We start from the raw sequence: 10,336 nt of genomic DNA, 5'->3' as shown, positions 1-10,336 counted from the left end.
AAGAGCGCAAACAGCTGCTGGAGGTGATCGGTCCGGAACTGCAATCAATTTATGATGATATGGGAATCGAGGTCAGTAAGTGAATTCATTTATTTTAACGATCGTGTGTTTGTTGACCGCTTGCCTTGCGCAGGTGCTTCTGGTGGACATGCAATACGGAACCGGTGATAACCCGGATACCAATCCACGTCTGGCGGAATTTTTCTTAGAAGAGATAAATGCGTCTCACCGACATTCCCGGGGATGTTTCCTTCTGGTAAGAAATATTCGGTGTCGCTATCGATCGGCAAACCGTCACCACATTTATTTTTCATTACCGCGTAGAATCGTAAATTGTATGCGCATATCCTTTCTCAAATAACATAATGGAATACTCCGGTTATACTGCAATTGCTACTGTACGAAAATATTTATATCTCATTCTCAAATGATTTCTCTTTCTCTTATTTTATTTTGCGAGTATCTCATCCCATTCTCTTTTTTCGTATTTTCTTTTCTTACATCTGCTCAAAATGCAGAGATATAACTCGTTTGTCCATTTGTTATCCTTTCAGCTGTTGACAGGAACAAATTATACCGTAGGGTGGATACCAACGGAATTGAAAGAAGCTACCTTCCAAACGCTTCTCGCACACTGCGCTCTTCTTAAAGATCATTACGAGCACAACGGGCACTCTTATGTTTTGAATGCTAATAGGTAACACTTGATGTTTAGAATCGTCCTTCCCTTTTTCCACCTACTTTTGAACCATTACAAGTTGCATGTGAACAGCGTGCAAACCGCTCAACAAGAATGGCAGAAGGATCAAGAACCGAGCCTACGGCTGGCGCTAAGGACCGCCGCGGAATGCGCAATTGTGGAGCAACCGGACAATCAGGAGTTGAGATATATCTTGAAGAGTACGATGGAGCGACAGCTGGAATACGGCCTAAGTGAGTAACGGTTTAAGATATTTACTATATCTGTAAAATATAAGATTAAACACGCGTAGAGATCCATAAGAGTGATTGCTATTCCGATATGTGTTGCATGCACGTCGTATCTTTGCAAAATCGATATATAAATAACGCAACACGGATCGGATTACCGTCACTGCTCTCGCTGTCAATATTTGATCGACTCTCATATGGTGACACGACGGTGTGGCATGACATATTTCAGGATTGCTTCGATCTGCTATAACGGCGGATTCTGTCGAAGTTTTTCTTTTCTAAAAATAGGAGATGTGCTGATCTTTTGGGTCAAGCATAAAGTGCCCCGCTTAAATTACTCTTCGTCAAACACGCGACGACTATTCTGCATTGTACGTCATAACAAGAGGCTTTTATACGCGAAAGCTAGAAATTGAGCCATTTTGTGCTTCGCTTTAACATCACGTTAATTCGTTTCTTCACTTAGGAAATTTAATTGCTGCTCGAAACGAGTTATTTTTAGCCATCTCGTTGGCTAAAAGGAGATTTATTCTCTGAATATTCCAATCTCGTATTGCGATTAATTGATAGCGATCAAAATTTTAGTCGTAAAAATCGTTTATTTTTGAATACGAGCGTTTGAAACAAATTCCAAAGCTCTCTCATATTGCTATAGACTATAGGTATATACGTGCTATAAAAGACACACACACACAGGAATAATTCACCGATGGTATAATCGTTGGAGCATTGCTATCAGGTCTAGACCAGCAGGGCTTGGGAATAATGGCTGTGATACGCGAATGGACGGGCAATAACGCGCCGAAATATACATCAGCTGGCGAGAAGCTCAAAAATCGCGTTCAAGCTAACCTGCCCCACGATAACGTGCTGCATTTACACGTGGAATATCATAATGGCAGTATCGATACCGACTACGACGTTCACGATGAGTACCTTGGAAAGCTTCGAGAACTAATATTGGACAGGCTGCAGCAGCTAGTGAACGCATCCGTAGAGGCTGATCCGGAAATCAAAAGCCGCAAGAAGATGGTTCAGGAAGTCTACGCCGAAAGTATGGCGCATTTTGCTCTCCTTCGAGAATTACCGTTGGCCGACGAGAATGACGAAGCTGTAGAGCAAGTGAAAAAGCTTATCCTTGCAGGTATAGTTAACTTAACGTTTCAAAATGACAATATATAAATGCAGAATAATAAGGAAAAGGATATAAAAACCATGCTATATATATGTATATATACTCGTATGTACATCTCTAGGCAAGGAGCATAAGCACGGGCCTATCCTAATCTACGGACCCAAATCCTCTGGCAAATCCTCTATTCTTGCGCGTGTCTATCAGAATTCGCCTGACTGGCTCTCGGCGCCGACGCTTCGCATCGTCCGATTGTGCACTGCAACACCTCGATCCGCCTACAGCCTGGAGCTTCTTCGCATTCTCTGTCAACACATTGGTTTTCTTTCCGGTGACAACGACGGTAATCTACCGCGCGATGCCTCCTTTGATCCACTCTACCTCAACAATTGGTTTAGCCTCATCATGCGCCGCATAGAGGAGCATCCCCTTCCGGATCAATTAATTATTCTCCTCGATGACCTTCATCGTTTCCATCCGCTCGAGTGCGATATTGTCGCCGCCTTATCCTGGTTACCGCTCGCTCTTCCCGCGGGCGTCCATTTCGTCGCCACTTCCGCGCTTCCGCCCGAGGGAATGCGTCTCACGCCGCTTCAGAAGGATCGTCTGCGCAGCACTGACATTCTCGTCGATCTACCCGGGCGCATATGCGCAACGCCATGCATCGACGCCGCTTTGGAGCACTTGGAGGAGCTTATTGGACTCGACGCTGCTAATCGAATTGCCTCGATTCTCGCTTGCACTGAGTACGGTCTGTCGGAGACAGAAATACTCGAATTGATCATGCCTACTGGAGGAGAAGAACCTTTGCTCCTGGATGAGAGCCAATTCAACTTCGCGACTTGGTGCTTGGTCAGAAGAACATTCGCGCCGTGGCTCAAAGTAAGTCACAATCGAGCATGCTAGATTAATCGGCATAGATCGACACAGATAATTGTCTTTAATTTCTTTCCACCATTTACATTTCCATATTATCTCTCATACATTTTTATTTTATAAAATATCGTTCTAGGTACGAGTGATGAGCGGACGATTGATGTTCTCCTGGCGCGGTCAATTTCGCGAAGTTGCTCTCAGAAAATATCTTTCGAATCAAGATGTCTCTCGCGGCTACCACGCAGAACTAGCCGGTCTCTTCTTCTCCGAGGACGCCGACAATGGCTCCGACAAATCGCCGAAGAATCCAGCCTCCTCGCCCGTCGCCAAAGAAACCCCGTTTCAAAGCGCGCCGCAAACGCAGGATGTCACATATACGCTTCGACACGTTGAAGAAGCGTGGCTACACCTTCTGCGCGCTTCCGATGTGGACAAGCTGAAGAAACTTGCCGTCTGCGCGTTCGATTTTCTTCTTGCGGCTGTTCAAATGATCTCTGTAAGCTATCTCCGATGTGTCCTCGAACACGCCAGGCGGTATCTCCTCGAACGCGACTTGGAACTCATATATTATGCCGTGAGGAAATCCAGTGATGTCCTTACCAGGGATCCGCTTCAGCTCGCCGCTCAACTCATCTGTTGGTTAAGACCGGTTGCCGAAGACGGCGGTGATCTCGTGAGTCTTTTTTTATTACCTATCTTCTAACAATAAAAGATGCTATCAATCCGCAAATAAGAAAGAGCTTATTCTACCGCTTCATTAAGGTTAGTAGAATGGTTATGGCGGCTATGGCTTGGTGCGATGGTTACACCGCTCCCTTGCTCGTGCCCCTGAACGGATGGCTACAACCACCTCTGCCATTGCAAATCCGAGCAATTACGTGTCCTCAAGGGGTCAAGTTGATCGAGGCGGCACCATCCGGTCAACACGTCGTTGTTGTGCCTCCGCAAGGAGATGCTCAATTATGGCATGTGATGTCGAGTCAGCTCGTTCATACATTCAAAGGTAAAAACAGAAATATCATTTAATGTAAATTGACGGATTATTTGCAATATTGTTTTTTATTTTACTCCGAGTTTCAAGGATGTCCCCTCCCCTCTCCCCATCATAATTTTTCATAAAATTAATTATTATATTTCTTTTCTTCTAGGACATTCTAGCCCAATCTCGTGTTTAGCCGTCACTCATCAATCACAGTATCTGCTAACTGGTTCCGAGGACACTTCCATTATTGTCTGGGATATGAAGGATCTCATCATGAAACGGCGGATTTGCGAGCACATTGCACCAGTCCTTACTTTAACAACGGCTCTCAACAATTCTGTTATTGTGAGTGGTGGTGAAGATTCCAGAATTATCGCCACTAGCCTGCTCACCGGCGAGGTTCTAATGAAAGTTGATCATCATCGTGGTCCTGTCACTACTATTCGCGTTGATTCAGCGGGAGAAGTCTTGGTTTCAGGATCAGTCGACGGAACTGTGTGTCTTTGGTCTTTGGAAAGCTTCAGTCTTCTCAATAGCATTATTCTTCCTTCTCCGGTGGTCATGTTAGACGTGTCCGCAGATTCAGTTTTTCTTCTAGCCGCTTGTGAAGATCAAAAGCTCTATCTGAGGTCTTTGGCAACAGGCACGGATATTCACACGCTTAGAGGACATCAAGGACCAGTTAAAAGTCTCTGTTTGGCGAAGGATTGTAGAAGAGCTATCGCTGGCGGTACCGAAGGCAGAGTATCCGTGTTCGACATGCATAGTGGAAAGTTGACTAGAACCTTACCCGCTAATCCATCAGCAAGCGTCACTTCGGTTAAGGTGATTAAATGAGAAATCATGGTACATCATTTTTTTCTCATTTATGTCAATTTCGATATATTTTTCTATTTTGTTCAATCTCTGTAACATTCCTATTTTTGTTTCTTGCAGGTAACTGAGAAAGATGATTTTCTGATAACTGGCGGAGGAGGCCGCGTGACTTATTGGAGCTTCCGCGGTGAAGAACCACCACCGAAGCCCCAGAAACCCGGAAAACAGGATTCTCTACAACCTCATACCGCGCCGATATCCTGCTTGGATATTTCTAGGGATGGCGTAATGGCAGTCACCGGCGGTGTAGATTCTTTAGTTAATCTATGGCAGCTAAACACTCATGAGTTGTTGTCCACATTGGAAGGTCATATCGCCAGCGTCACTTGCATCGCATTTTCCGCGTCAGGACTTTTTGTCGCATCTGGTACGTATTTTTTTTAAACGATAATATCTTTTTTTATGATCCAAATTTTGCTGTTAATGTAATTATATTAAATAAAATATGTATAAATTCTTTAGGATCTGAGGACAAGACAGTGCGCGTGTGGGGTTTGACACTAGGGCTTGTCGTAGCTACGTTTAGGCATCAGGCGCCAGTGACCGCTGTCACCGCTATGCTGGATGGAAGAAGAGTGGTCAGTTCGGATCGAGCTGGCGTTATCAGGGTGTGGGCAGCAGATAGTGGTACATTGATCCAGTCAGTTTGCGGACCCGGACGATGTTTTGCTGTCGCGTCCGATATGAGGTAAGACAAAAGCAGATTTGTATGATTTTCTTTATGCTGAAATATTTCTTACCTTGCTTTTCTATCTAGATTTGTTCTTTACATTTGTATATTATTGTTTGAACTTTGATTGCTATTTTGTACTGACGCGTCTCAACTTAATCAATTTGTTACTTCAGATATGCGGTATGCGGATCTGGCGATAATCAGGTGCGTATACTCAGTCTGGGCGTCGGTCCCGAAGAAAAGCATCAGGTATCGCATTCGCAAGATATCACATGTTTGGTAGCAACGCCCGATTCTCAGTATTTAATCACTGGCTCCCGCGATATGAGCCTAAAAGTGTGGCAATTGGTCGGCGGTAAACTTTCTCAGGTGTTGGTGGGCCATACCGACCACGTGACTTGCGTTGCAGTCGCGGTGCTCGACAAGTCCATAGTGGTATCCGGCTCTAGAGATGCCAATTTGATCGTCTGGGACATCAACACCGGAGCTGATTTGCATACTCTCACAGGCCACCTGGGTTACGTAACCTGCGTGCGTCTTTCCGCCGACGGCACTCTAGCTGCTTCCGGAAGCGAAGACAAAAGCCTCATCGTCTGGGATACCAAGAAAGGCACTCCGCTCAGTTCAATCATGCTACACGTACCGGTATTAGGGGTCGAGATGTCTACCGATTGTTCTAGGATGGCAGTGCATTTATTGGAACACAAATGCTTGCCTATTCTATGTCTGCACAACACTCCTGCGCAATATGTCAAGCTGCCGCTGTATGTGGCGCCGCGGGATTTGAGACCGCCAGGACCGAAACGACCTACCAGAAGATTACTGAAGAAAGAGGTTTCCTTAGATACTTATACCTGGCAACGAAAGTATGGCCATCTTACGTCAGGTTATCAATCATTTTTATATAATTTTAATACATTGTTCAAGAGGATCGTGTAATCAAATTTTTAAAAAAATATTTAGATATACGAATTTAGTTTGTGTGACATTTTTGCATTTATTTTTAGATATCAGAGTCTCGAATATCGAGAAACGTCGCTTTAGCGTGAGCGCGTCCATGGAAGAGATCAGCAAGGCAGGCTTAGCCGGTTCTCAACCTGGTCTAGGTCCTGAACAGGCCGCTTTAGCGCAATCCCAACATTTTGATCAATTGGAGGCGCTTTGGAACAAGCAATCGCCGCCGCCAAGACCACGTGGCCTAGCCCGAACATTAACGAAGCAAACTTCGCTCCAGGCTACCCGAATATCCGATTCCGAAGAAGAAGGTAAGCACGGACATAACATTTTTACTTGCCAATTTACTCGAGCGAAAAACTAGCTCATTGTTTACATGAGAATATACAAAGATCAAGTTAAGAATGATAGGATATTGTATTACAGATATACCCGATTAAATGGCAGAATACTTTCTATCGACAACTTTCACGATTGATTGTCGAATATATTTAAGCTACAAAATGTCCTTCCGTGTCATTCGATGCAATAAATAAAGATATCCCCAGAGATAATAGATTAGCAACAAAATACAAGACTTGTTTTATATATATTATAGCACTTTTCAATTCCATAATAGTTTATCAATATACCTGATACTTTATTAATTTTATTTCATTATATTTATTACTTCAAATAAAATTCTTAATGTTATATGTATACAATATTCAAAAAAAGGTATCAGTTATATTATACCAGTTACAAAAAAGTCAATTATTTATTTTGATAATTCACTTCTCACCTGCATGTATGTGCAGTTTGATAATATTTCGCGATAATTTTCCATGCTTTTGGTGCCATGAAGCCTTCGGGAGGGTCTTCACCATTTTTGGCCAAAGCTAACGTAAAAAGAAACAATAAATATTTTTGTAAAGCTTGTGGAGTTATGTGTACATGTATGAAAACCATGTAAATGAAAATAATATAAAAATTATTTGAGTTAATAGATAATTCAAACGAGAGAGATATATATATTTATATATATATACCGCGCATTTTGGTGCCGGAAATAAAAATAAAATCTTCCTGTCGTTCAGCTTCGAAGAAAGACATCTTTTTCACTTTGATGTCGTAAGCGGCTACCCTAAAAGGGATAATTTCAAGATTCCATAAGCCCGGCGCCGTTGAAAGAACGCGCGCCCCATGAGTAGCGTCGTAAAGATTGCCGTCCGGTGTGACGGATTTATCAGGATGGGGCACGCCGGCGGGATCCCTGCCAACGATGTAGAAATTTGCTCCTGCGATCATACGAGCTTTGGCATGCCATTGCACCTAAAAAATGCAAATCAGATAAATAATTTAGCATTTTTTAAATATATTAACAAGGCTTACATATTTAAGAGGTATTGGACGTAACAGAAGTATTGTTTAACAAAAGATGTAAAAATACTATATACTGACCTCTGTAGGACCGGCGTAACACATCGGACTCGGGAAAATAGCGAGAATAGTATCCTTGTGCAAGATACCTTCCTCGAGGACAGCCTGATGCTGTTGTATTCTGATCGGCAAAGGAACATCGTCATCTTTAGTCCATCCACCTAAAGGATGCAGGAGAAGAACTGGTTTCTTGAAGCCACGCTCTTCGACGAGGTATCTTCTGGTGTCCTGAGATGCAACAAGATTATCTATGCAAATGTGACAAGCGAACATCTCCGTTTACACGGAGAGAACTTTATTATTTTGATATAGAAAAAGCATCCACCAACCTGCATCAGCAGCGCATGTCCGTTGTGTATCGGATTTCGTAATTGGAAAGCAAAAACCGCATCGGCGCCAATCTCCTGACATCTGTTCCTGATCTCGTTAGGCGTTAGCCTGTAATGATCTAGACCATCGTTCCACCGAATTCTTTCGATTACTTCCAAGTCACCGCCGACTAACCAATCGCCGGATTCCCGAATTATTCTGACGTACGGATGCCTAGGATCGTTGGTGCCGAATTGCCGACAGCAACGTTCTTCCTTGCGGTGGTGATAAAATTCCGGATTACGTAAGATTGCAAGATCCTTATTTTGATATCTGAGAACGAGCGCACTCGCATCGATATAGCGTTCCTTATCAACGGTGCTTACGGCAAGAACAATAGGGATCGATTGGTTGATTTGAACCCCGTTTTCATACAGACAGTTAAAATGCTGCGTCTGTACGAGAAAAAAAAAACAAATTTGATTCATGTATTCATTTTTCATAATGCCTGTTAATTTTGTAAGACATAGAGCTATTATATAGGATAGGATAGATTTAAACCTACTTGAAGATACTCATTTTCTCTCATAAATCCTTTCAGAGGCGCCGCCCATCCTTCAGCGAGAACTTGTACCCATTGCATATCTATCTCTCCGATCTCCAAGACTGGAAGTGTTCTCATTTCCTTCCGGACATCTTCTACTCTATCCTCTTTCACGAATAGTTCCCGGAAAGGTTGCTTGGATTCGCCCAACTTTGGTATAATGTGCTTACGCTGGAGAAAATCGACGACGAGATCGGTGGATTGTCGAACAGTCGCGTTCTCCGTGTTTTTGAACCCCGTTTTCATACAGACAGTTAAAATGCTGCGTCTGTACGAGAAAAAAAAAACAAATTTGATTCATGTATTCATTTTTCATAATGCCTGTTAATTTTGTAAGACATAGAGCTATTATATAGGATAGGATAGATTTAAACCTACTTGAAGATACTCATTTTCTCTCATAAATCCTTTCAGAGGCGCCGCCCATCCTTCAGCGAGAACTTGTACCCATTGCATATCTATCTCTCCGATCTCCAAGACTGGAAGTGTTCTCATTTCCTTCCGGACATCTTCTACTCTATCCTCTTTCACGAATAGTTCCCGGAAAGGTTGCTTGGATTCGCCCAACTTTGGTATAATGTGCTTACGCTGGAGAAAATCGACGACGAGATCGGTGGATTGTCGAACAGTCGCGTTCTCCGTGTTTACGACGAGATCAGGCGTGACGGGTACATCGTAATTCTGATCGATGCCGGTGAAACTCTTAATGATACCCTGGCGGGCCTTCTTATAAAGTCCCTTGACGTCACGGGATTCGCATACCTGGAGGGATGCGTCGACGAATATCTCGAAGAAGGGCAGATCGGCGTTTCTGTGAATCTCGCGTGCCATTTTCCGATCCGCCGCGAACGGCGATACGAAGCTGCAGAGGGTGATGATGCCGGCGTCCGCGAAGAGCCTCGCGACTTCGGCGACGCGACGCACATTCTCCTCGCGATCCTCTTTGCTGAAGCCGAGATTACGATTCAGACCGGTGCGCATATTGTCTCCGTCCAAACTGTACGCAGGAATTCCCTTTTGTTCGAGGAATAATCATTGAATTTTAATATATTGCAAAATGGAGCGATTAAATTGAATTATAAGATAAATTTATATGATTAAAACATGAAAGCTTTTAGAGAGAAATGATTCTTAATATCTACTTCGAAATTTTTTAATCAATCATCAGCTGTGTTGTGTACGGGGAAGCAATCGCGTGCGAAACGTACTTGAGAAACAAGATATTCTTCAAGCTGGAAAGAAACAGAAGTCTTCCCGGCACCGGAAAGCCCCGTCATCCAAATTGTACATCCACGAAATCCTCGAACAGAGCCGATTGCTTGTCCCCGTTTCGTTCTAGACACATGATGCATCTGCGACGATACGTTAGTCGCTGTTGCCTGCGCCTACGATCGAATACATTTTTATTTTTATTTGCATTAATTTTTAGTCCTTTTTACTTAATATTATCGAGACCCATCGACGCATTATACCTTTTTCATTGCAATAATTTTACTTTTTATTGTCTCACCTCTTTTGGAGAATCCGAAATTTCCAGAACCGACCGCGCAAAAATTCCCATCTTTTTCGATGACGCTC

General features: G+C 43.3%; 2 protein-coding genes across 3 annotated transcripts in view; one reads left to right on the top strand and one right to left on the bottom strand.

Moving 5' to 3' along the window:
- Nucleotides 1–6,999, top strand: part of LOC115236362 (NACHT domain- and WD repeat-containing protein 1) — an 8,790-nt gene extending 1,791 nt beyond the window's left edge. The window contains exons 3-16 of one of the 2 annotated variants that reach the window (XM_029808753.1): nucleotides 1–71; nucleotides 134–256; nucleotides 555–697; nucleotides 773–933; nucleotides 1,673–2,077; nucleotides 2,190–2,947; nucleotides 3,078–3,614; nucleotides 3,704–3,944; nucleotides 4,090–4,748; nucleotides 4,860–5,166; nucleotides 5,262–5,487; nucleotides 5,646–6,358; nucleotides 6,480–6,737; nucleotides 6,853–6,999. In XM_029808753.1, the coding sequence (XP_029664613.1) occupies nucleotides 1–71; nucleotides 134–256; nucleotides 555–697; nucleotides 773–933; nucleotides 1,673–2,077; nucleotides 2,190–2,947; nucleotides 3,078–3,614; nucleotides 3,704–3,944; nucleotides 4,090–4,748; nucleotides 4,860–5,166; nucleotides 5,262–5,487; nucleotides 5,646–6,358; nucleotides 6,480–6,737; nucleotides 6,853–6,866 (4,616 nt within the window). In that variant the 3' untranslated portion in view covers nucleotides 6,867–6,999. Of the gene's footprint in view, nucleotides 72–133; nucleotides 257–554; nucleotides 698–758; nucleotides 934–1,672; nucleotides 2,078–2,189; nucleotides 2,948–3,077; nucleotides 3,615–3,703; nucleotides 3,945–4,089; nucleotides 4,749–4,859; nucleotides 5,167–5,261; nucleotides 5,488–5,645; nucleotides 6,359–6,479; nucleotides 6,738–6,852 lie in introns of those variants that run through there. The other variant, XM_029808754.1, reaches the window with a different exon arrangement.
- Nucleotides 7,000–7,185: 186 nt separating this feature from the next.
- LOC115236363 (bifunctional 3'-phosphoadenosine 5'-phosphosulfate synthase-like) lies at nucleotides 7,186–10,319 on the bottom strand. Its single transcript, XM_029808755.1, has 8 exons — nucleotides 10,269–10,319; nucleotides 9,967–10,143; nucleotides 9,137–9,772; nucleotides 9,007–9,026; nucleotides 8,175–8,718; nucleotides 7,867–8,073; nucleotides 7,455–7,737; nucleotides 7,186–7,304 (listed from the first exon to the last, which is right to left on the bottom strand). Exons 1-8 carry the CDS (start codon nucleotides 10,317–10,319, stop codon nucleotides 7,204–7,206), a joined length of 2,019 nt encoding a protein of 672 aa, XP_029664615.1. The 3' UTR covers nucleotides 7,186–7,203.
- Between the last annotated feature and the right edge of the window lie 17 nt (nucleotides 10,320–10,336).

This window comes from Formica exsecta, unplaced genomic scaffold (assembly GCF_003651465.1).
Source record: "Formica exsecta isolate Colony F162 unplaced genomic scaffold, ASM365146v1 scaffold247, whole genome shotgun sequence".
Classification (NCBI taxonomy): Eukaryota; Metazoa; Arthropoda; class Insecta; order Hymenoptera; family Formicidae; genus Formica; species Formica exsecta.
The sequence above is the reverse complement of the archived record's forward strand: the minus strand, read 5'-3'. Positions and strand labels throughout refer to the sequence as shown.

Bases quoted from the DNA above. Each gene is read 5' to 3' on its own strand.
- LOC115236363 (XM_029808755.1), bottom strand. From the start codon at position 10,319: ATGGGAATTTTTGCGCGGTCGGTTCTGGAAATTTCGGATTCTCCAAAA. The intron at 10,144-10,268 runs GTGAGACAATAA...ATTCGATCGTAG, and splicing joins TTTCGGATTCTCCAAAAGAG to GCGCAGGCAACAGCGACTAA. The intron at 7,305-7,454 runs GTATATATATAT...TTTTTACGTTAG, and splicing joins TTCCGGCACCAAAATGCGCG to CTTTGGCCAAAAATGGTGAA.